At 41.7% G+C, this 25,902-nt stretch overlaps 1 protein-coding gene across 1 annotated transcript; it reads left to right on the top strand.

The window, feature by feature from the left end:
• PI4K2A (phosphatidylinositol 4-kinase type 2 alpha) lies at positions 1-25,782 on the top strand. The gene is made up of 9 exons (XM_010971098.3): positions 1-569; positions 7,210-7,410; positions 11,765-11,896; positions 12,256-12,409; positions 16,041-16,102; positions 17,575-17,674; positions 18,412-18,545; positions 19,057-19,116; positions 23,408-25,782. Exons 1-9 carry the CDS (start codon positions 135-137, stop codon positions 23,567-23,569), a joined length of 1,440 nt encoding a protein of 479 aa, XP_010969400.2. The 5' UTR covers positions 1-134; the 3' UTR covers positions 23,570-25,782.
• The last annotated feature ends 120 nt before the right edge of the window (positions 25,783-25,902 follow it).

Here is a 25,902-nt window from a genome sequence, read left to right as displayed (position 1 = left end):
GGAAGGTGGGGGCGGGGCCAAAGAGGCGCCACGACCTGGTTGGCCAGACGTGGGTTGGGGGTGTCGCGGATTGGTCCCAGCCGGGAGCTCAGCAGTGTGGAGCTCACGGGGTCCCGGAGCCGGCGGCCTGAGGGATGGACGAGACGAGCCCACTCGTGTCCCCCGAGCGGGCCCAACCTCCGGACTACACCTTCCCGTCTGGCTCGGGCGCTCACTTTCCGCAGGTGCCGGGGGGCGCGGTCCGAGTGGCGGCGGCGGCCGGCCCGGCCCCCTCTCCGCCGGGCTCGCCAGGCCACGACCGGGAGCGGCAGCCACTGCTGGATCGGGCCCGGGGCGCGGCGGCCCAGTGTCAAACCCAAACCGTGGCGGCGCAGGCCCAAGCCCTGGCCGCCCAGGCCGCGGCGGCAGCGCACGCCGCGCAGGCCCACCGCGAGCGGAACGAGTTCCCGGAGGACCCCGAGTTCGAGGCGGTGGTGCGGCAGGCCGAGCTGGCCATCGAGCGCTGCATCTTCCCCGAGCGCATCTATCAGGGCTCCAGCGGAAGCTACTTCGTGAAGGACCCTCATGGGGTGAGAGCGGGGTGGGGACTGCGGCCGCCGGCTTCAGGGAGGGTGGGCTTGACCCAGGGAGTTTGAGGCTTCGCACTGCCAGAGGGAGAAGGCTGTAGGGGGAAGAGGGGGGTCGAAAGGCTGCAAAAGGGAGAAACTTCACAGTGCGGCCCCCCTTGGCAGGATTTTGGAATGCCTCTGAGGACTGGAGATGGAGAAGCTCTGCGGAATGAAGAAATAAATCAGAACTTATTTGGTAGGGGAGAAGTGAGCGGAAAATGAAAGGAGGAAATTGACCAGATACAGGCGAGGGGCCCAGCGGTGTGATGGGGCAATCGGCCCCTGGACAGAGATGCACGTGGGAGATGCTGCTTTCTAGTCGGTTCCTTAGCTTTAAACTACAGAGACTGCTATTCCGCCACTGACTTACATCTTTGAGCCTGTTCTCTCTTTTTGGACCGAACCAGTGTTGTCATTGTTCATTGAGAAGGACGAGTGACCCATCAGGGTCTCTGAGAGTTCATTTCCAGCCTTCTGTGTTGTGGGATGTTTCTTGCCACCGTCCCAGATCTCTTATTGGCAGATGTTGGTGATAGAGTGGGTGGACTCAACAGTTTCACCTGTCCTGGTTATTGCTCACTTCTGGGAAATCGTTCAGTTTTTAAAAAATGATTCCTCAGTTTAGAATGTAAAGCCTGAGAAACATGGGGCTGTCAGCTACTTTTTACTTTCGTTTCTCACCCAGGACTATCAGCAGTTTGCTTTTTTAGCTAAGGCAGAGTGTTTGGCTAACCTTTATTTTGTCTCCTGCATGTGTATAAAGGGGGATGGGGATGGGATGGGATGGGGCTCGGAGTGACCGGGGCAGCTGAAAACTGACCTTTATTCTTTCGATAATCACAGAAGAATTTAAGACATGTGGATACTAATCTTTGGAATATCAATGAGTGGAAAATTTCGTTAAAGTTCTCAGATGGACCACAGTGGTTTATTGGGAAAATGTATTATTGCTATACTTATTAAAATGATAGATGTCAAGGGTCCCTCAGATTTTCCCTGCATCTCTCCTGTGTGAACTCTTTAGATGGGTGGTGTGCTCTTTTGATAGGTGTGCGTGCTGAGTGGCCAGGATGGACTGTGACTTGTAGCTCTTAGTTAGATTCATTGAAGGATTCAGTTATTTTATCGGATGTCCCTGAATTATCATCAAGAGCCAGAGGTCAATTCTGCCATTAGCTCAGTTAACATAAACTGAGATGGGGAAAAACTTTGCGGATAGTAAGTCTTTCCAAGTCTGTCAGATAAGGGAGCGGTGAGTTAAATTGAAAGCTCAAAGGGGAACCATCACTTCTAGAAGAAAAGAAAATGGGGAGGGGGTGAAATTTAAATGTTAGTGAGATGTTTTCATCTTTTTAATTTGGGAACTGGAATGACATCTAAGATATGAGTGTTGTTTTTTTTTCTTTTTTTTTTTTTTTTTAGCTTGTTGGCTGATGTAAGAAGGGGCTAAGATTATCTTTGATAGAAGCAGGAGGAAGGTTTTTATTTTTCTTTCATGACACTGTTACAGCTGCATGGAAAGTGTGTCAGGTCAGCTGAGAAGTGATCTGTTGCTCTCACAGGTGGGAGTAATATGATCTCTCAGTTCTACCTGGCAGGTAAAGTACTACCATCTAGTACATAGGCCACAGGGAATGACAGGCTATGGATATGCTTCTTGGTGGTTTCCAGGATCTCAGTCTCTTAAATTTTCTGGCCACTATTCTTTCTTAGAGGGGAAGTCAAAACACATAGGACCTGACAAAACTTACTAATGTAACCATCCTGTTCCCACTGAGGAAAATATGATTCAGAGCAGAGGATCACTTCCTAAATGCTGTGGTGGGTTATACTGGACCACAGACTCACTGTGGTTGGTTTTGTCATCTTTGGCCCTGCTCCAAATATGTTTATTTATTTTATTTAATAAATACTTAGATAGCATTTATTGTATGCCAGGTACTATTTAAAGTGCTTTACAAAAAATAATTCACTCAATCCTCATAACACCTTTGGAGGTAGGTCCTATTATTAGTATCCCCACAGATGATGACACTCAGACACACAGTATAACTAATTTGCCCAGGATCTCACAGCTAGTAAGTGGGAGGCAGGATTCAGAGCCAAGCAGACTGGATCCAGAGTTCATGCTCCTAACCATTATGTACTGCTGCCTCAGACTTAGTCATCTGCATCTCTTGTTTTTCTTTTCACCTACCATATTGGTTAGGACTAAATTTGGCTATGTGTGACAAAAAATTTAAAATAATAATGACTTGAATAAAAGTATATTTAACTCTCATAAAAGAAGTCTGCAGGCTACTCAGATCTGGCATGCCATTTCACTTTATCGGGCTTACATTATGAACAATATGCATCCTTCCATCCAGCTGGTCAGCCATCCCTAACCTGTGACTTCCACTTCATGATCCAAGATGGCTGCTCCAGCTGCAGACACCTTGTCTGCCTTTCAGCCAGCTGGAAGAAGGAGAGGGAGAGGATGCCCTCGCCCTGTAAGACATTTCCTAGAAGTTGCACCAAACTCTTCTCCTTACATCATACTGTCCATAACTTAGCTGCAGTAGAGGCTGTGAACTATAGTCTTCACTTTGCCTGGCTAAAAATCAGAGACCTGTGTCCAGGCAGGAAGAGGGAACAGGAATTGGGGAAACCAGCACTTTCTGCCACAGCTACTTTTGGAGCTGGACGGTCTGAAAGGTTATTGTAGGTAACAGCCCTGATTCTATTTCTCAATTTAGGATGGTTTCTTCCTCAGGACAAACAAGTTGGGACCTGAAACAGTAAGATGGAAAATGCTAGATCAGGAGTCTTGGTAGAGAGTGTTCATATTACCCTCCTCACCTGTACCCTTGTCCTTCAGGTCTCATGCCCAATTACCTACTAACATATTTTTTGAGCATTTTTTGTTTGGTGAGGCCAGTAATACTGGATGTTTACATTGCCAAATCACAGAACAGCACATGATTTGCTAATTTATTAAGAGCATTAAATGAGACATCACACTTGAAAGCCCCTGGCATAGTTTCTGGTGCTTAGTGGGAGTTCAGAGTACTTAGTTTGTTTCTTTTTTAAGTTACATGCCCACTGACCTCTAGTTAGGCTTTCTTGGATACATGGTGTTGAATAAGGCAAAGGTATGATTTTGAGAAGATGCTTTCATACTGAGAATAGTAATTCATTAGATAATGCCAGTTGGTATTTGCTTCATAATTCTACGGATACTGCTCACGTGTTCTAGGAACTTGCCTTGCATCAGTAATTTTCAGGCTTTAAAAAAAATACTTTATTCACAAAGAGTTTGTCATGAAAACGACACAGTATTATTTTCCATTTTTCAAATATAAAATTATGTTATAATATTGGTTGTGCTTCTTCCAACTACCTGTGCCTTCCAAGAAATTTTGGTATCCTTACCCTTGGTTGAGAAACACACTGATAGCCAAATAAAAAATAAAGATCTCAAACAGAATTCTTGTTTTTACTAGAGTATTAAGAGACAGTCAAGTTTGTATACCATACATAGATGTAGTTCTTGAGATTTTTCAGCATCGTCTACCATCTGGTATAGGGAGCTGTCCCAGGCCACAAGTTGTGTTGGATGAGGCAGATTGGGTTGATGGCAGTGGACAGGAAAATAAATACAATCTAAATATTTTCTACTACATTCTATTTGGATCTGATCATCTTTCAGAGTCCCATATATTTGGAATAGTCCATCCTTCCCTTTTGTAAACAAGGCTTTTCTACCTAAATAGCTAAGTCAAAGAGGGCTATCCAAATTCTAATATAGAATACAGACTTGCCTTTTTCACTCTCATTTCCTTATGAGTGTACAGTGGAGATTTCCAGAGGGTGCATAATGTGTGATATCGAAACAGATTGGATATTAAGAAGATGTGAGAATATAGTTGTTTTTTATTGACAGACATTAGAGATTTGTAAAAATGTAAAACAATGCCAGTCTTCCCACTAAAAGTTGTTTTTGAAAATATAGTTATTTTTTATAAAAAGCATGTAACTTATGTTAACATGTAATAGGTTTATTTTTATTATTAGGTGAGTTAATAAATAGTTTTAACATCTTAGCTTTAATTTCTAATACAGCAAACATAGATTTTACCCACGTAAACAAATGTTTTAGGATCTTTAATGATTTTTAAGAGTTTAAAGGGATCCTGAAACCAAAAAGTTTGAGAACCATACACTTCGTGTTTACCAAACTTTCAGAGAAATGTTTTATTAAGCATTGTTTTTGGATATTTCACAGTTATGTGCTTGAACTGTCTTAATTTTTAATATAGCATAGCACCCTCCTACTTGAGGCTGCTGAGTGGATATAGGAAACCCTTTGGGTTCCAGTAATTGGTTGTGGGTCTGGCACCAGCCAGTGAGTGGCCTCTTACTTCCTTGTGCAGAGCTGTTTTTATCCCTGCTTTCATGGATTGCTGCTACTTGAGCTCCCTCACCTCAACCCCTTCGGATTTAGTAAGTGAGTGTTCAGGGAAGGTGTTTTTAAAATTTTGACATCAAACTGAAGCTTTCTCCTAAATGTAATAAAGGGATTGAAAAGTAAATTAAAGAAGAGAGAGGATGGTGAGAAAAATAGACAGTAGCCATTTTCTTTCTCAACCAAATAATGGTGGGTGTCTTTCTAATTTGAGTGGTTTTAGAGTTTGTTTTCTATGAATTAGGACAGTATTCCTGAGTATTCAGTATGTGAAGTTAACATTAGCTTTGGAAATTAGGCCAGAGGCTGTTTTATGTGTCTATCTAGGAAACCCACAGAGTGCTGACGCACTGTCTTGCACAAACTAGGTACTGAGCAAATGTTAGCAGAATTGAATTGAACTGAGGTGACACTTAGTCCTGAAAGTTACTTGTCTCCCCACCTCTGTCTGAGTGTCCTTCTGTTCCTCCATCCTTCCCACTCTACCATTCCCCCATTTGTCCATTCCAGGCGTTATTATTTCATTAAACCCTTGTAATACTGAGAGAACCATGGATGCTTTTAGAGTTGATGAAATGCTTTCTAATTCTCCTTATGATGGAAGGAAATTGAGAAGTTGGAGAGGTCAGTCAGTCTGTAAATGATTGCTTACCTGCAATCTTTGGCCTGTAAGTTCTGCTTTCTTTAAGCAGAAGTATTTAAGCTTCAGCCCTGGTATTTTTCAGCCCTGCTAATAGTAGGAATGTCTTGGTTTCCCTTTCGCTGGGGACCAGTTTGCTGAACTCCACATTATGCCTCAGTTGAACTGACTGGTGGGTTCTGGGACAGGCTTCAAGTTGTCCTGTGGTTTCACTACCCAGGTTCCAGAGAGTAGTCATCAGTCATTGTCTGTGTGGTGAACCACTTGCTATGCTGCTGTGTGACTGAGAGCAGGGTTCCAGGGGTACAGAGACAGAGAGGAAGGTGGCTAAAATAGGCCTGTGGCTGGCCACTTTGGATAAAAATGTAGTTCTGAACACTTATAATATGAATATATGATTTGACTTTTTCTGGTGAATAAGTAAGTTTGTCTTTAAGAATAAATTGATTATTTTGGAGGAGGAGAGTTCTGTATTTCTCTTGCCCTCTCAAATCCTTGCAAGGCTTCTTGAAGGAACTGGCTTCAAGGTTAACCAGTGTTTGTTGGAGATATGTGCCTAGCCAATTCCTAATATGAGTATTTACTCAATGCAGACAGATGGATGTATGTTTTCTGCTGTGACCAGCCATTCAGGAAGTGGCACTCACAGGAAAGTGTCTTATGACCCAGACTAGCTTGAGTTGGCTGTGGGGTGAGGGGAGGGAGAGTCATATGATAGAAAGATGAATCATTTGGATAGCATATCTACTTTTCTTCCTTTGAAAGCACCCGTTTGGGGACTGGAGGGAATGAGATAAATGTAAAACAACCTCAGAGGGCTGGGGAAGAAACCTTCAGGAGGGAAAGCCATAGTTTCTAGGTTGCAGCAGCATCCCATATGTCCACGGACCTTTGAGGATTAAGTTCCTTTCTGCTAGAGAAGATGGATCTTAATCTTTGTGGCCTCTCTTGTCCTGATTTCTTGCCTATCAGAATTACTTAAAAGAACCTGTTTCTAACCAGGTAGCAGATCCTTTTTCCTCCTGTGATTTTTCTCTTCTGTTGCTTTTATAGTTGGTCATTCCTAAAGTTTTTATTTTAAGGTTTTGTTAACACCCAGGGGTTGAGATAGTTAGGCTGATAGATAAAATCAAACATTGATGAAAGAATTTTCTTAACCTCATTCTATAATACCTTACTGATTTCCTTTCAGTTGAGTCTTTACTTAATTGATGCAGAGCAACAGTGTGTATGCGTGTACCTTGAAAGGTGGGGTTTGGTGGTATTAAAATCTGTTGTACCATATATACCAAACTTGGCACCTTCTTTGGCCACAGCCCTTCTGGGAGTGGGTCTCTCAGCTGCACACACAAGCTGTGTCTTCCCCTTACAAGCTGGAGAGAAGCCAGTGTCTAACTGTATGTAGACTGTTTGCCTATGCCCTCTCATTTCTTTCTAGATTCCTAGCTGACCTGGTCTGTGGGCTACTTTAATCAACTTGCCTTTAATATCCGCTTTTTCTTTTGTCTCTGTAGAAGATCATTGCTGTTTTCAAACCCAAGAATGAAGAGCCATATGGGCACCTTAATCCTAAGTGGACCAAGTGGCTACAGAAGCTGTGCTGTCCCTGCTGCTTTGGCCGTGACTGTCTTGTCCTCAACCAAGGCTATCTCTCAGAGGCAGGGGCCAGCCTGGTGGACCAAAAACTGGAACTCAACATTGTACCCCGTACAAAGGTCAGTGACCTATCTCCAGGAACCTTACTGCCTGGCCAGAGTTTTCCTGGGCTTAAAGCCCTGCTTCACATTATTGGGACTGTTAGGTCCAGTGAGGGCTATTTGTGTCCTGAGTCTGGGGTTCTCAGCCTTTTTATTTTTTGGTGTGTGGGTTGTAGATTTAGGCTCATGATTTGATCCTGAGAAGGATACACATAAAATTTTTGCATACAATTTCAGAAAGTTCACTGACCTTCTGATGCACATGTATGGGCTCCCTGGCTCTTTGGATCCAAGGTAATCCCAGGCTAGTTAGAAACCTAGTTACTTTTGTAGCTCACTCTCTTAGATTGCTGAGCTATTCCAGGATTTAGATACAGTCTAGAATGGGCTAGGCGATGTTAGCCAAATACTTATGCAAGGTCTGGCAAGGAGGACTCTAGAGTGGGCTGAGAGTTAGAGTAAAGGTCTGGCCTGAACCCCTATAGAGAACTGACATGGAATTCTCCTCACCCATCTTTATGCTATGGAATTCTGGTGCTTGTCTCGATATAACAAAATCGGGTTCCTGGATCCAAGCAAATCCACACTTAGAATGGATTTGTACGTATTTGGACTTAACTGAGGTTCTAATGAAGGTTCTGAACCATACCCCATCCCACCCCTGCCCGCCCCTTGCAAAAATATGCTTAAATACAGAATTGACTGCATACAATTTCAGAAAGTTTACTGACACTAGGTTAAGAACCCTTGTATTACAGGGTGTTCCATGAAACTTTCCAAGGGTTCTGAGGGAAAGAAATCTGCTGGTCAGATTTCTTTAACATTAATTTAAGGATGTCACCACCCATTTAATATGTGTCTCCCTGAGATTTGGTAACAACTTCACGTGGAACTCTGATCGGATGCCCTAAAGCTGCAGGGGCATCTTTGTATCTCTGAGTCTTAATCCTTTTTGAGAATCTGATGAAAGCTGTGAATCTTGTTCCCACAAAAAATACACATATTTGCATTTATTGTTTTGCATATAGTTCTGGGGGATGGTTCATAGACCAGTTGAAGTACATCCATTGACCCACAGGAACTAGATTAAGGGGAAAGGGGGTATAGCTCAGCGGTAGAGTACGTGTTTGGCACACATGAGGTCTTGGGTTCAATTCCCAGTACCTCTATTAAAAAAAAAAGTTAAAAACCCTGCATGAGGTTTTCTTTGCAGGTTAGAGAGCAGATTTTGGGAAAGAGCCTGATCAGTAGACAGGAGCTTCCCTTCGGATCTGTTTTTTTTTCTGTTTTCCCAGCATCCTTTAGAAAAAAATGTGATTGTTGGGGATGTTTAACTGTGTCTGCTCCTTTGCCACCAAACTCCAAACAATAAGCCAACTAGTTTGTAAGGTTATAGAAGTAAGGGACCACTTCTTGATATTTCCTTCCAGCATTCTCAGCACCTAGCAAAGTTTTATAGTTAAGCTTTCCTTAAGTATCAGCTGAATCAGTGAATAAATACCAAACCATGAAAGTACAGTAACAGAGATCCCCCAGCTTCATTCAGGTCTATGGAGAGAATGTTTGATTGTAGTTCCAGGCTTGTAGCTCCTGTCTGACATCTAATTCATTGCCTGGCCTTGTGCAATTCTTTCCTTCCCTTTATGCTTTAGTCCTCTCTGTACATATAGTTGAACAGCACACTGAACATCTTATATGATAATTAATGCTCCTTAGATCTACTGCTTAACCTAAAATCCTCCTGCTAGGCCCCTCCTAGACTCTAGAAGTGCTTTTAAGTACTACTTTCTCATCACTCTGTACTTCCCTTTCTTTACTAGGTAAAAAGCAGACCCCCTGGCCCAGTGTCTGTCTGCTCTGCCTCTGCTTCTTGCGTACAGTGCCTAAGAATCAGAGGGCTTGAGTCCGAATTCTAGCCCTGCAGCTCTTTATTGGGTGACCCTTGAACACGTCACTTAAGATACCTCCACACCCCCTACCCATTCAGTTTCCTCACTATAAAAGTAGGGATATAAAGAGTTCCTACTTTATAGGGTGGCTATTAAGATTACACAAGATAATACCTGTTGAACTTGTAGCCCAGCACCTGGCACAGGGTAAACACTCCATGCATCTTAGCCTGTGGTGTTTTTATGACTATTCTAATCATTAATGTCACTCCCCACAATCCCTTTCTTCCCCATCTCTGGTCTTCCTCTTTCCCTTTTAGAGAGCCTTAATGAGGCCTAAGGATGTTTTGCATCAAAAAGCCAGCAACAATAAAAATAGTTGTCTTCCATGAGACTGAGATGAGACAGAACTTTGCAAGCCTAACACACAGATGCTGGAGAATAGTAAGAGGAAGCCTTTCCTCTCCCTGCCTTCCCACCCTGTGACAGGATTCTATCCAGTTGATCAGAGCATCTGTCACTATGGAAACGAGGCTTATGTTACAGTGGAGAATCAAATAGTAAGGCTCTAATTCCACTTGATCACTATCTCTGTGTTCCTGTGAGGTTTCAGATTGTGGTAGTTTCATTAGTCATAGAGGAAAAGTGGTTTGTTACAAAAATTGATCAAAAATACATCTGATGGGGGGAAAGGGTGGTTTTTGGCTTGAGAGCCAGGGTTTTCATCATGGAAGCTGTCAAGGTTCTCTTAGGAAAGCCTTTTTTCCCCCCTTTATTCCTGTGCCTGTATTTCCTGATTTGTAAAACAGAGGGTACTAACCTATAGTACTTTGCGCATCTATTTTAGGTACTCTGTTAAAAGTGGATGAATGGATGGATGGGAGGAAGGGAATTATTTTGCACTCTCTAAGGTTTATGGGAAAAGTAATTAGTTATTTGTAATGAATTTTACAAGGCTTAGGAAAAGAAAGAATTTTCTTATAAATTTTATTTTAGGTCTTTATATGCTAACACTCACTTGTTGCCCTCTCTGAAAGAAGCTTGTAATTCATTCATTCATTCATTTAATAAATGAGCATGTGCCAGGCATTGTGGTAGGTACTAGGGATACTAATGTGCATAAGATGTTCTCATCCACCCTACATTTCATTAGCTTTGAGAGACAAGTTAGATATACAAATGGGTAATCATGAGACAATGTGATGTGTGATAATGGACGTATGTATGGATTATGGACTACAGCGATACCACTGTAGTTTGACAATCAAGTGCAATATTGGTGGCCCATTAAAAAATTATTTTTGAATAGGTAATACATGCATCTGGTACAAAAATTAGAAGGCACAATTGAGTAAACAGAGAAGAGTAACTCAGCCTCTCTCCCACCACTGTCTTCCAGCCACTTGGTTCCCCTCCTCAGAGGTAGCTGCTATTACTAGTTTCTTCTGTAATACCCCAGATGTAGTCTAAATATGCATATATATAGCAACTCACTAGAAATTAAAACCAATTTTAATGTTTGTTTAATTTTTAAAGGTAAATAATTGCACATAGTACAAAATTCAGCAGGTAATAAAAGGGCATAGAGTAAATTGCAATTTGCTTTTATCTATAGAGAAAATAGGCATTGGGCCATCTTCTCCTAACCCAGGAGGTGGCTGTAGGAGTCGGGGTAATTCATGTTAGCTGCTATAACAACCCCTGAGTTGCAGTGGTTTTACACAGTAGGAATTTATTTCTTGCTCATATCAAGACCCATGCCAGAAAAGAAAAAAGAAGACACTAATAAACTTATCTACAAAACAGAAACAGACTCACAGACATAGTAAACAAACTTATGGTTACCTAGGGGAAAGGAGGTGGGAAGGGATAAATTGGGAGTTCGAGATTTGCAGATACTAACTGCTGTGTATAAAATAGAGAAAAAACAAATTTCTTCTGTATAACACAGAGAACTATATTCAATGTCTTATAGTAACATATAATGAAAAAGAATATGAAAACAAATATGAGTATGTGTATGTATGACTGAAACATTATGCTATACACCAGAAGTTGACACATTCAACTAATTATACTTAAAAAAAAAAAAAAAAAAAAAAGATCCATGCCAGTTAGGTAGCTCTTCTAGATCCCAAGCCACTCCATGTAGTGAGAAGCAATCTAGGATCTTTTCATGATGTGGTGGTTTTGCCATTCTAGAGCCCTTCATTTCCAGCTGTATAGATTGAGGAATGTGAACCAAAGATCATGGGAGATTTTAGCGGCCTGAAAGTAATGTATATATGTCACTTTGTCAACATTCCATTGGCCTGAACTAGTCGTACACCCTGTCCTAGCTGCTAGGAAGGCTGAGAAATGCATTCTTTCTGTGTCCCCTGGAAGAGGAACAGCACTGGTGAGCATCTAGCTATTCTCCACTATAGTGGTATATAGGTCCTTAAACTTGACTCTAACCTAGGTATCTTCTCCTTCCACTATAGGTAGTATACCTGGCCAGTGAGACCTTCAACTATAGTGCCATTGACCGAGTCAAGTCCAGGGGCAAGCGGCTTGCGCTGGAGAAAGTGCCAAAAGTTGGGCAGCGGTTTAACCGCATTGGGCTTCCGCCAAAGGTATAGATTGCACCTCTGTGGCTTATCAAAGGTGATGATGTATAGTGGCATGTCCATCCAAGTGGTGAAGCAAGGTGTCTACAGATTTGTGGACATTTGAGTAGCTCTGCCCTGAGGCTCCTGTTTTACTCATTTCTGTCAAGGTTTAGGGAATGGTTCTGCAGAGAATAGAGACTTAACTTTCTCACTTTACTCCTCTGGACCATTCAGGTGGGCTTCTTGAGTTTGGATGGGCAATCTCTGTCACAACCCTTTTCTGATACAAACTTCACAGGGCCTTAGTGGGCACCTGGCTTACTCCTGGGATCTTTGGACTTAGGCTATAGGGCAATACCTTTATTCCTCTTTTTTGGTTGCAGGTTGGTTCATTCCAGCTCTTTGTTGAAGGCTACAAAGATGCAGACTATTGGTTACGGCGTTTTGAAGCCGAACCTCTCCCTGAGAACACTAACCGGCAACTGCTGCTACAGTTTGAGCGGTTGGTGGTGCTGGATTACATCATCCGCAACACTGGTGAGCAGCTGTGGGTGGTCCTGTGCCCTATGCCCGACTGTGGTGAGGCTTGCAGAGCTTAGTATCAGAGTGCCCTATCAGGATGAGTTTTTTCTAAGACAGAAGGATAATACACATTTGGGGAGTGTCTTGAAATACTTACCCAAGACAAGCTTTGTCCAGGCATATTATGTGTAGTTGTCAGAGGTGGCGAGGCCTGTGGCTAGTATTTAAGTTTTATCTTTGCCTCTTTCCTCGTCCCAGACAGAAAATGCTTTGGCTTTTCCAAAGCAACGTGAAGAGTGCTCTTATCCTTGATTCCTAGTCATTCATGGTGGCCCAGCCTGTCACGGGACAGTTTTCTTTTGGTACCTCATGTAAGTGGACTTACACAGTATTTGCCATCTGTGACTGGCTTTCACTTGGCCTAATGTCCTCAAAGTTCATTCATATTGTAGCATATGTCCGAATTTCTTTCCCTTTTAACACTGAATAATAGTCCATTGTGTTATATACCACATTTCACTCATTCATTCATCTCTCAACAGACACTTGGGTTGTTTCCACATTTTAGCTATTGTGAATAATTTTCTTACGAACATGGGTGTACAGATATCTTTGAGATCCTCTCTCAGTTCTTTTGAGTATACACCCAGAAGTGGAATTTCTGTATCATATGGTAATTCTATGTTTAGAATTTTTTGAAGAACCACCATACTGTTTTCCACAGCAGCTGCACAATTTTTACATTCCCATCAGCAGTGCACAGGAGTTTCAGTTTTTCCACATCTTCACCATCACTTGCTATTTTCTGGGCTTTTTGGTTTTGTTTTTTTTTTTGATAGTCTCAATCCTGATAGGTGTGAAGTAGTATCTCATTGTACCTTTGATTTACATTTCCCTCATGATTAGTTACGTTGAACATCTTTTCATGTGCTTTTTTGCTATTTGTATATCTTTGGAGAAATGTCTGCTTAAGTCCTTTGTCCATCTTTGAATCAGATTGTTTGTTTTATTTTTGTTGAGTTGTAGGAGTTATTTATATATTCTGAATATTAATCCCATATCAGATATATGACTTGTAAGTATTTCCTCCCATTCTGTGGGTTTCCTTTTTATTCTGTTGACAGTGTATTTTTTTTATCGTGTCTTTTGATGCAATTTAAGATTTTTCATGAAGTCTTTTTTATTCTTTTGTTATCTATACCTTTCATGTGATAGCTAAGAAATGATTGCCAGATCTAATGTCATGAAGCTTTTGCCCTGTTTTCTTCTCTGAATTTTGTAGTTTTAGGTTTTAGATTTAGGTCATGGATCTATTTTGAATTAAAAATTTTGTATATGGTGTTAGGTAAGAGTCCAACTTCATTCTTTGGTATGTAGATATCCAGTTCCCAGCACAATTTGTTGAAAAGGCTGTCTCTTCCCTATTGAATGGGCTTCCCACCCTTGTTGAAAATTGTTTGATCACATATATGAAGATTTATTTCTAGACTCTCTATTGTATTCCATTGGTCTGTCTTTATGCGAGTACCACACTGTTTTGATTATTATAGTTTTGTAGTAGGTTTTTGAGTAAGTATAGTTTTGCAGTAAGTTTGAAAGTTTTGGAGGAAATGTGAGTCCTTCAGGTTTGTTCTTTTTCTGGATTGTTTTGGTTATTTGGGATCCCTTGAGATTCCATCTGAATTTTAGGATGGGTTTTTCTATTTCTGCAAAAAACATCATTGGAATTTTGATAGAATTGCATTAAATCTCTAGATTGCTTTGCTTTGAGTGGTATTGACAGCTTAACAATATTAAGTCTTCCATTCTATGAACATGGGGTGTCTTTCCATTTATTTATGTCTTCTTTAATTTCTTTCAGCGATGTTTTGTAGTGTTCATTATACAAGTCTTTTACCTCCTTAGTAAATTAATTCCTAAGTATTTTATTCTTTTTGATGCTATTGTAAATGGAATTGTTTCTTAATTTCCTTTTTGGATTGTTCATTGTTATTATAGAAGTGTAACTGATTTTTGTGGTTGACTTGTTATCCTGGTACTTTTGCTGAGTTTATTAGTTCCAATAGTTTGTGTGTGTGTGTGTGTGTGTGTGTGTGTGTGTGTGTGTGTAATCTTTAGGGTTTTCTACATATAGGATCATATCATCTGTGAACAGAGATAATTTTACCTTTTCCTTTCTAATTTGGATGCCTTTTATTTATTTTCCTTGCATAATTGCTCTGGTCTTTTGGTACTGTGTTGAATAGAAATGGTGAACGTGGGCATTCTTGCTTTGTTCTAGATCCTAGAGAAAGAAATTTACCATTGAGTATGATGTTTGCTGTGGGTTTTTCATATATACGTTTATTATTTTGAGGTACTAGTCTGCTGGTTATGAATTTCTGATTTTGTTTGTCTGAAATGTCTTTATTTCACCTTCATTCTTGAAGGATATTTTTACTGGGTATAGAATTTGGGATTGGCTATTATTTTCTTTCAGCAGTTTTTCTTAAAAACATTTCATTGTCTTCTTGCTCCCATGGTTTCTGCGGAGAAGTTTTAAACACTTTTACTGTGATATACCTAGGTGTATTTTTCTTTGTGTTTGCAGGATTCCTTGAATCTATAGTTTGATATCTTTTCACTTTTGGAAAATTCTCAACTATTATCTCTTTCAATATTACTTCTGCCCATTATTTTCTCTGTTCCTTCTGCGACTCCAGTTACATGTTAGATATACATTCATGTATATATCTTTTTTTCTTGGGTACTTCATTCTGGCTAATTTCCTGTGGTCTGTCTTTCATATCACTGCTTCTTTCTTTAGCACAATCTATTAAGCTTATCTGTGAGTTCTTAATTTTGGTAACTGTATTTTTCAGTTCCTGAATTTCTATTTGATTCTCTTTTATAGATTGCTATTTTCTGCTGATACTCTTAATCTTGCCTTTTATCTTCTTAAACATATTAAGGATTTTATCTTGAACATTTTAGAGCCTGTATTTTCATTGTTTGGTGTCCCTGTAGATTTGTTTTAATTTTCTGTCTTCTTTGTTTTTATTTGTGTCATCTTGTCTCTTTGTATACCTTGTTATTTTTTATTATCAGATACTGTATATCAGAGATTGTAGAAATATTTGGAGGCCTAAGATGCTGGTATAAATCCTGTCTGGAAGAAGATGTTTGCTTTTGGCAAGCAGCCTAGGGTCACTGGCAATCCAGGATCACTTTAATTTCAGGCATTGAGGGGAAACTGCTTACTTCCAACATGTAGCCCTTCAGGTTTCAACTCAAAGCATCAATGATTTACCAGAGTTTCCTCCCCCTTATCAGTCACCAGACTATAATTTTGTTTCCCTAGCTCCACAGTTCTGTCTCTCAGCCCTGTAGCCACCTCTTGCCAAATCAGCAAGTGCTATAAGAGAAAAGAAGCCACAAATGCTGGACTCTCCCTCTGGATTTCCTTTCTCTCCCAGATGCTGACATGTTATCTCTTAAGGGTCTTATACAATCTCTAGTGCCTTCAAGATTTAAAAATATTTTATTCATTTTTTATAGCTGTTTTTAGTAGAATGATTGGTCCAACTGTCCAAAATATCTAGTTTATCATTACTGAAAGTGAAAGTCACCCCAGTGTTTTCTGCTAACTTCATATTTCTGTTCACAGATCGAGGCAATGACAACTGGCTGATTAAATATGATTGTCCAATGGATAGTTCTAGCTCTCGGGTAAGAGGCTGATCTGTATCTTGAAGAAGAGGATGAGATGGAATATATGTATAATATGGAAGTGCATAATGGTCTGATGTCTGTGTCACATAAGTTCAGAAGAATCAGGATAGCACATGTCATTAAAATTGATAGGTTAATATTTGGTAGAGATTTCCTCAATCTGTTTTTTAAGGAATATCCTACTGAATGATGTTAATAGAGATAGAATGAAGAAAATTTCAAGTAAGTTTGGATCATATTACATACTTTGTGCCTTTTTAGGAGAGTCACATTACACAGTAGCATAATAAAGGTCTGAGAAATAGTGCATTAAATAAACCAGTGTGATTTTGTTTGGTCTGTGATTTCTAAACCTTTGACCGTGGAATGCTTTTCTCATAAGAGACTGCAATTCCACAGAACATCAGTTTAGAAAAAGCTACATTGTGCAACTTTCTTTACTCTCTCATTGCTTTTATACTCCACCACACTTCCCTATCCCTATTCAGTCTGTGTTATTTTAAAAAATTAGCAGGAAGGCTACCTGGAGCAGGAGAGTGAGGTTGGCTTTTATTCCTTGCAGTTTTTTTTTTCCTTGCAGCTTTATTGTGATACAATTGATATATAACATTGTGCAAGATGTACAATGTGATGATTTGATACATGTGTATATTGCAAAATATTTACCACAATAAGGTTCGTTAACACATCCTGATAGTGTCCTTACTTCCTTTTCTAAGAGTGGGCTTCAAATTCTGTCCATCAGAATCACCCAAAGAGCTTATTAAAAGTAGTACAGATTCTACAAGCCATTCTTCCATTAGGTCTGTGGTAAAACTGACTTCCCACTTTTAATAAGGTATCACAGAGGATTCTGATGCAGGTATCCTGGACCCACATTCCCTGTTCCTGTGATGGCACTGGTTAACCTGAAGCAGGTAGCCAAGTAGACAGTCATGGGAATGTCTCCACTCTCTGTGCATCCAGCTCTTGTCCTTTTCTTTTTAATGTATCACTGAAGCAGTGGAACAGACTGCCTTGAGCAAGAGCAGCCAACTCTTATCTTCCATGGTTCTGTTATCTTACTGGAAAATGTGGTAACCACCAGTGAAGTGGCATCTGAGTCAAGGTCCACACAAAAGGACCTTGATTGACTGAAAGTTGATTTTTCTTCTTTTTATACTCAGGATTCTCACTGCCTTTCCCTAGGAGGAATGGCTTCTAGTTATCTTTTGTTATTGTCAATGTCCCATCTTACCAAGGACTGTGGCAACTCTTGGGGAAGTATACCTTTTCTCAGATGAGAAAGGGACTCTGAGAACCTTGAATAAGCCAAATCAGAGGTCCCATAAATGTATCAAGTCTAAGTAACAATATGGAAATTAGGTCAGAAGTTGAGTAGGGATTGGTGCCTGAGGAGGTTGAGATGGGATGCTTTCTTACTACTTTAAAGGGACTCTGTAAGTATTTAATCTTTCCTTCCTCTTCAGGACACAGACTGGGTAGTGGTGAAGGAGCCTGTTATCAAGGTGGCTGCCATAGACAATGGGCTGGCTTTCCCCCTGAAGCATCCTGACTCCTGGAGGGCATGTAAGTCTCAAGACCACTGTGGTCTGGCTCTTTTCTTGCTCAGTCTCAGTTTTCTTATCTGTGCAGTGAAGATAATAATGCCTCTATCACAGGATTGTTCTAAGACTTTATGAAATAATGCAGCTCATGCACTTGAGCACAGTGGCAGCTACTCCTGCTGTGCTTTTAGTATAACTTTTGCCTTACATTATTCCCACTAGAAGCATAGAGTTGAGTTTTCACATCTCTGCTTTGCATTTTTCTTATTTTTTTCCGAGGACTATCTTATCATAATTTATTCTATTTGTGTTTCTAAATATAAGCTGCCGTCAGTGTTCTGTCTTCCTTGTCAGCAGCCTGGAAGCCAACCCCTGCCCCGCTGTAAATGAGAAACTTGGAAAGGGAGAGATACAAGAAGGGGGTCACTAGCCCCTTTGCAGTACTAGTGTGTCTTGTCAGAAGGAACATCTCAGTGTTTTAGTGGCAACTAATTGCTTCTAGACAGGCTTGTGTCTTGGAAAGTCATATAATGTCTGAGAAAGGGCACAGGCTGTGGGATTAGGCAGACCTGGGTTTGAATCCTAGTTCCTCCGCTTACTGTGTAACCTGTAGGGTTAACAGTCCTTATAACTTTTCTTCTCTTTGTGTCTCAGCTAAGAGGGGTGTCCTGCCTTTGCCAGTGATCTGATAGGTGGAGGACATAGATGGGTAGGGACTTTTTCAACAGCAGCTTTGCTTTTGACTTTTTCTCTTTTCAGATCCTTTTTACTGGGCTTGGTTGCCCCAGGCAAAAGTCCCATTCTCTCAAGAGATCAAAGATCTGATTCTTCCGAAGATATCGGACCCTAACTTCGTGAAGGATTTGGAGGAGGACCTGTATGAACTCTTCAAGGTTAGCCCTGGGAACCTCAGGCTCTATAACCATATAGAAGAAAGAATTCCAATGGTTTTTCTAATTGGACCTGATACAAGCCAAGAGAGAATGGAAACATCCCCTCTGGCTTGTGTTAGCCTGTGAAGAACAAGATTCCCCACTGTGGACAGCAAGACCTAGTTTGGATTGGTTTGAAAAAAATTGCAACTATGATGAAGCACACTGGCATGCATCCTGTGTGTCACTTGTGTCATGTGGCTGCAGCGCATCAGCAGAGCTCTCGTTTTCCAGTGCAGCACGAGAGCCTGGAGTTCTTTAGAGTTAACAGTGAGACTAAGGACAAGATACTTACTTGTCCTCTGGTTCCCCAACTGTGAAACAGGGAGTTCCTGGAGTGGTAGTTAACTTCACTAAGGCTCCTAAGCCTCACGTAGGTTTTCTTTATGAGAAAGTTTCTTATTGGGAGAAGAAAATGGGTTCTTCTGAGGGATTCATGCAGGTTCCATCTCCTTCTGCCCTTCTTTTGCAGAAAGATCCTGGTTTCGATAGGGGCCAGTTCCATAAGCAGATTGCTGTCATGCGGGGACAGGTAAGCCTGGGACATCCTGCTGGCATCATTTCTAGGATCTCTCTGAGAGGGTTATATGCTCATGTTGAGTAAATGTGCAAAGCTTGAATTTTACACCCAATTTAGTCTGTGTCATACATATTTGTAAGTCTGCCTTAATACCGAAATCTCCCACCTCTTCCATGGTATCCAGTACTTGGTGAAGCTCTTACAATGTGCTTAGTGCTGTGCCACTTGCTGGATAATTCATTGGTAAATTTACCCGGTGGTCCCTGTCCTCAAGTTACCCAAGGCTGGCCGTGTGTCTTGGTGATTAAGGCTCTGGAATCACACTGCTGCATCACTACTTCCAAGCATCATGGCTTGGGCAAGAGCCTCCGCTTCCTTGTTTATAAACTGGGACAGGAGTCATACTTTGCATGGTTGGCCAGAGGATTATAGGAGATAATTCATATCAAGTGTTTAGTAAAAACAATGCCTGGCACATGGTAAGCACTCAGATGTTGGCCATGATTATAATTTTTGTTGTTACAGTTATAAGCCATATTATTTCTTCTTTCTCCACTTCACCTTCAAAGAGAGCTAAGGAAACCCCCGTAGCATTGTTGATCTTCCAAAGAATAGTAAAGAATAGCTTGAAAAATTGTCCAGAAACTAGGACACTTACATTCTGCTTATCACTTTGAAGTCTTCTTAAAGAGAACTGGGTGGCCTAGCAGTTAGGGCACAAACTGGCCAGAGTGCCTGGTTTGAATCCTGGTTCTGCCATTTACTAGCTATGAGGTGTTAAACGAGTTAATCTCTTTCTTTTGGTTTCTCCATCTGTAACGTGGGATTAATAGGAGCACCTACCGTACAGAGTTATTAGGAGATAAATGATTGAAAGCAGTTGGAGTGGTGCTGGTGTACTGAAGTACTCAATATGGGTTAGCTGTTTTGATTATGATTTTTATACAGCTTCTCACATCTTTAAAGGACAAGAAGGTTTTCTTAGTCATAATTATGCGTTTACCTTTATAGCACTTCGTGAAAGGTTTCTGGTGACAGCAGCTCTTGAGCTTACTGCGCTCATTTTCCCTGGAAGTGGGACAGAGAGAGGTTTTAAGAGCTGTACTTATTATAGCTGCCTGAATACCAGTTATGTGGTCTTCTTACATTTTCCAAATAATGTAAAGGCCCAGTTAACTGGCTGAATTTTTAGAAACCTTTTAAAAGCTGCCTGATGTACTCTGGTATTCTGGAACTTAGCATAAAGGAACAAACTTCTTCTCAAGTTTCTGTAGTCTGTGCCTCTGTCCCCACTGTACTGTCTTCTCTAATCCCTTCCCAGCTCCAGTCACTTGCCAACATCATAGCAACCCTCCTCTCATTGTATTTAGTTAGGGTTATCATTTAAGAGTGGCAGAAAGCAGGGTGGGGTGGGGTGTGTGGTTGAGTGAGTGCAGTTTTAGCTTTCTTTCCATCTTGTGTGCTTAATGTCCTTTGAAGGCCTGTGACATCTTACAACCTAGAGTGCCTGCCTCTGAAACCATAAGGTTCCATGAGCATCAGCTCCTCCTGCTAGCATGTAAGTGGAAGGAAGTCACAGCCTTCTACCTACCTGAGCCGTAAGCACACAGGGGGCTGTACAATGGCCTGGAGCCAAAGGGAAGAATGAAGAACCTCCAGAGAGATGCAGTTGGGTGATAGAAGTTATTATTCACCATAAGGGCTTCTAACCAGGAGTTAGATAAAGATTTCAGGGTCTGAGGGAAAACTGCTTTAGATAACATTTTTTTCACACCTTTATTGTGGTATAATTACTGTACAGTAAACTGCACATATTTCAGATGTACACTTTGATGAACTTTGATAAATGTATACACCTGTGGAACCACCACCACACTCAAGATAGCTGACATTTCCATCACTACCCAAGAGGTGCAAATTTCAAACTCCCAATTTATCCCTTTTTACTCCCTTTACCCCTGGTAACCATAAGTTTATTATCTATGTCTGAGTCTGTTTAGATAACACTTTTGAAGACAGTATTTATTTTTTAGCATTATGTATGTATATTAACATTTAGCTATAAAATTTTCAACTTCTTAATTTGAAAATTTTCAAACCTTAGCAAAGTTGAAAGAATGGGGTCTTCTCCTAGACTCACCAATTATTACATTTAGTTGGCCACATTTGCTTTATCTCATATCTCTATATAGTATCAGTCTGAATAGTATCTATCTCTATATATCTATATAATTTATCTCTTTAATGTATCTATATAATTTCTCTCTCTCCCTAGATAGATTTTTCTTTGTTTGTTTTTGGCCAAATCTTTTGAAAGTGAGTTGTAGACAGTTTGACATCTTACCTCTGATGCAAGACTTAAGCATGCTTGAGAGGTGGCTTCTAACCTGAAGAGCCAAAGGAAGCACAGGGACACCTAGCCAGAGCAGGTGTAAGATCCCGTCTCTTAAGCTGGGTGGTCTCCTGCACAGTCCACCCTAAATCCATTTGAACTTCCTTTTAGTCCTCTGCCCTGATCTTGCACTCAAGGCTCTTTGAAGCTGTGTAGGATGCTGCCAAATACCAAAACAAGTAAGTAAAAAAGAAATTAATTTTTGGTAGGATCCACTTCTGCCTTCTGACCTCTGTTCCAGGTGAATCTCTGCCTCTCTGGGGGCAGCATTTGTAGCCAAAGGTATTTGTGGCTTGAGGGCTGTGTGTCTGTGTGATTTGTGGGGTGCCACCTAGCTTACCCTCCCATGTGTCTCTGGCCTGGCATGAAAATCTTCAACATCCCACGGTTTGAAGAGGGCTGTCGTAGGAAAACTTCAGCTTTTGTACTGTCCTACAGAGAAAATAAATGGTGGTGATTCTCATTTTGATAAGGGGAGGAAAATGTGTCCCTCTGGACACGTATCTGAAGTATCTGTAAAATACAGACAGAAGTTTGTAAGGATCTGAATGCACTGTGGTATCCTGGAACAGAAAAAGAACAGTACTGGAAAAGCTCATGAAATCCACATTAAGTCTAGTTTGGTTAATCCTAATGTTCCAATGTTGATTTCCTATTTTTGGTAAATATACCATGGTTATATAAGATGATAAAATTAGGAGAAATTGGGTAAATAGTATATAGGAACGGTCTGTACTATCTTTGCAATTTTTGTGTAAATATAAAATTATTCCAAAGTAAAAATTTTATTTAAAAAAGATGAAACACAGCATCAGAGGTAGAATTCAACTGAAATGGCTTTTTTTTTTTTACAATATAAGAGAATTTAATGCTTTTTTAATTAAAAAATTCAACATTGCCAGAATTTAATGGTTTCATTTCTTGCACATGATCCAGAAAGCTGACTTTTTACTTTTTAAAAAAAATTATTTTATTGAGTTATAGTCAGTTTACAATGTTGTGTCAGTTTCCATTGTAGAGCACAATTTTTCAGTCATACGTAAATATACATATATTCATTTTCACATTCTTTTTCACCATGAGCTACCACAAGATCTTGTTGAAATGGCTTTTTTTTTTAACACATGGTTTTTGTGGGAAAATCAAAAAATAAGGATAAACAATAATAAATAAATAAAAATCATCTATAATTCCTTGACTCAGAGATAATCACTGCCAACTTGCAGGCTTTTTTTCTCTGTAGGTAAGTAGATAAGAAAATAGAATTTAGAAAATAAAGATAGGGTCACATTATAATTCTGGTTCCTTATCTTCCTTCTTTTTGATCTAAGACACTGTGATCAGCTTTCCATGCCAACAGAATATATTTTTAATTGCTTGTTTCTAATCCCTTAAATTATTAACTGATTTCATACTCTCCTGGACATTTATATCGTTTTCATGATACTGCACTGTTATTCATTGAAACTAAGTGTTTTGTGCATGTCAATGATTGTTTCCTTAGTTCTTAAAAATGGAGTTGCTGAGTCAGAGGGCCTGTTCACTTTTAAACCTTTATGTTCCACTTGCCTGTCTGAAAACCTGTCCCAACATCCAGCCCACAGCCATGCCTCAGAACTCTCCCCAGCTCTGAGTCATCATTTTCTCTGTATCTTTACTAACTAGGAGGGCAAAAAAAGAGGAGGTATTTGTTTTCATTTGTATGTTTTAAATGAAGAGAGAGGTTTCCATTTTCTGTATATTGCCCACTTACTTTCCTACCTTTGTAAATAGCTTATTTGTACACTTTTCCGTTAGCCCATTGTTTATTTTGTATTGATTTATAGGAGCACTCTATCTGTAGGTCTCTCTTCAGAGGCAGACCAGAATGCCCAGGCCTTTCTCTCACTGATCTCATTTTTCCCACTGCAGATCCTAAATCTGACACAGGCCCTGAAGGACAACAAGAGTCCCCTGCATCTCGTTCAGATGCCACCCGTGATCGTCGAGACGGCCCGTTCTCACCAGCGGTCTTCTAGTGAGTCCTACACACAGAGCTTTCAGAGTCGGAAGCCCTTCTTTTCGTGGTGGTAGACCCAGAGGCGGACAAAGGCATATTGTCTGAGACTTGGGCTGGGAGGAAGCCTGGGGAGCGTTGCAGGAAAAGCCACAGAAGCCGGTGGAGAGCAGTGCCCTCAAGAGCCCTCTTTTCTGCTCGCCATCCCCCTCAGAGCTTTCCCAAGCACAGGGAGAAGCACAATCAGAGGGACAGCGTGTGTTGTTGGGCTCTTCTGAGTGCTGGGGAGGACTGGTGCTCCGTGCAAGGGATCCAGATGCCTGGGAAGGAGTGTCTCCCTTGGGGCAGGCTGGGAAACTCCCTTCCCTCCCTGACACTCCACTTTGTTACAATTCCTCATTATATTCTGCATCAGAAAAAAAAAATACAAATTTAAATACTAGTAGCAAAACCCAGGCAGAATCCCAGATCCTCTTATGTTTGAAACCTCTAATCCAGACCTAAATTCACACGGACCCAGACATCCTCGTGCCTCACAGTTCCTTACTCCTGCGGACCAAGGCAGCTGGTGCCTCAAAAGTGCTGGGACAGATAGAAGCCACGCTTTCCTTTGGCTTCTTGCCAAGTCTTCTTCCCCTTCCCCTCCCATCAGTGCAATAGGCTGACTCCAAACATGATTCTCATGGTGGGGATGCTTTTGCTCTGGGACTCCCAGTAGTTTTACAATGATCGTGTAGATCACCTCTGCCCCCTGCCCCGCTAGGGACCCGTCCTCTGTAGTCCAGGCCTGTAGCTTGCTTATCACTCAGGCAAAGGCAGGAGGGAGGAAGCTGACTCCCAGCATGCAAAAGTGATCCATGCCTAAGTGTGTGCTGGAAGCTGTGATGGTCTGTGGGTGAACCTACCCCAGCCTTGCTTCCTGAGTCCTTAGCCCGAGCCAAAGGTGATAACCTATCCCAGTCCTCTAATTTGTTCCTTTTGTTTCAGGTATTTTTTTCTCAACTCTTTCGACTTAGAGGTTTGGTTCTGGGTTCTGGAGTGGCTCTTGGTTAAGGTTCTGGGATGGGTCTCAGCTCATAAGAGGACAGGATATTAGGTCCTTGGACCTTCTTTTTATGCTACCACTGCTGCCTGGTGGAGGTAACAGGACTTGTATTCTGCCTCCTAACTGGCAGCTTCCCTTTGCTTTCTGACTTCTTGTTCCAGGCCAGTTTTTCCATGGCTTCTTGAGAAAGGTGGGGCCCAAAGGAGAGGTCTTCACACTGTCCCCTAGTGCCTGCCCAGCCCAGTGTGCGTCTCCTTGCTTCCATGTCTCCTTTGCCTCAGCTGTCCCCCTTGCCAGCTGTTCCAGCCCTTTCCACACCAAAGCAAAGAATGGCCTTGGGGGGAGTGAAGAGGGTGCCACCTGTGGCTCAGGGGCAGCCCTGTGCTACTGGACATTGCGTTTCTGGCACCCTGTGATAGGCCAATCAGTCTTGGAAAGAAACTGTCTTGAAGGTTTGATAAACAACCAAAGAAAGGGAGCGAGGACTGTGGCTGTGTGCCCTCTGCTTGCCCCGCTCCCGCCGTTCAGGAGGCAGAGATGTGCAGCCCTCGTCAGCGGGGCCAGGCTGGTCCCCTTCCAGTCCAGCCCCCAGGAGCCAGCTGACCCTGGGCTTCCACCCAGCTGGCAGGAAGAGTCTGGGAGCGGGACATGCATGCCCTGTGGACGAAGGCGCAACACCCCAACCAGCCCCAGCCCTGACAATCCCACTGAGCTGGCCCAGACTCTGGCCTTGGGGGCACATTTGTGGGAACATGGGAACAGCAGGGCTCCCAGAGGCTGGAGGGGACGCAGGTGTGTCTGGCTCTCCTCAGACACCTTTACACAAACATGGTGGTAAAGTGCCCCACCTGGGTGTCAAGAGAGCTGGTTCCTTCCCCCACCAAGCAGATCTGCACGTTGCCCTCATCCAGACCAGCTCTAGGATGAGAAGGACATGTGGTCCAACATAAGATGGAGCGGGTCCCAGTCCTTTCCTGGCCCACTTCCATTCTCCTTGAAGCCTGTACTCAGGTTGCCTTGAATGTGGACTTTAGGAGAGCCAGGGCCCAGAGTGCCAGGGCAGGCTTCTGGGTGGCACTCGTGAAACGGCCCAGCCCTCTGCCAGCCACAGGTCCTGTCCCCTTGTCAGGGAGTAGGGGTTGGGCTGCGACAGTGCTGCTGCCTCTGTATTGTTCTAATGCACTGTAGAAACTGTATGTAATGTATTTAAATCATGCAGATTACGAATAACAAATCCAACTCTGACCTTTCTTGTCTAGTTTTCTTTGGTGGAAGGAAGACAATGTAGAATGCAGTTTTAAGGACAAAGAACCCTGTGTTGCCATGGAATTGCTGAGATATGGCTCCTGAGTCTCTTTTCCTCTA

Source organism: Camelus bactrianus, chromosome 11, assembly GCF_048773025.1.
Source record: "Camelus bactrianus isolate YW-2024 breed Bactrian camel chromosome 11, ASM4877302v1, whole genome shotgun sequence".
NCBI classification, from domain to species: Eukaryota; Metazoa; Chordata; class Mammalia; order Artiodactyla; family Camelidae; genus Camelus; species Camelus bactrianus.
Note: the sequence above shows the minus strand (reverse complement) of the source record. Positions and strands in the feature narration are given on the sequence as shown.

Excerpts from the sequence above, each read along its gene's own strand:
- PI4K2A (XM_010971098.3), top strand. The coding sequence starts at position 135 with ATGGACGAGACGAGCCCACTCGTGTCCCCCGAGCGGGCCCAACCTCCG. Across the intron at positions 16,103-17,574 it reads TGGATAGTTCTAGCTCTCGG|GACACAGACTGGGTAGTGGT; the intron begins GTAAGAGGCTGA and ends CTTCCTCTTCAG. Across the intron at positions 17,675-18,411 it reads TCCTGACTCCTGGAGGGCAT|ATCCTTTTTACTGGGCTTGG; the intron begins GTAAGTCTCAAG and ends TTCTCTTTTCAG.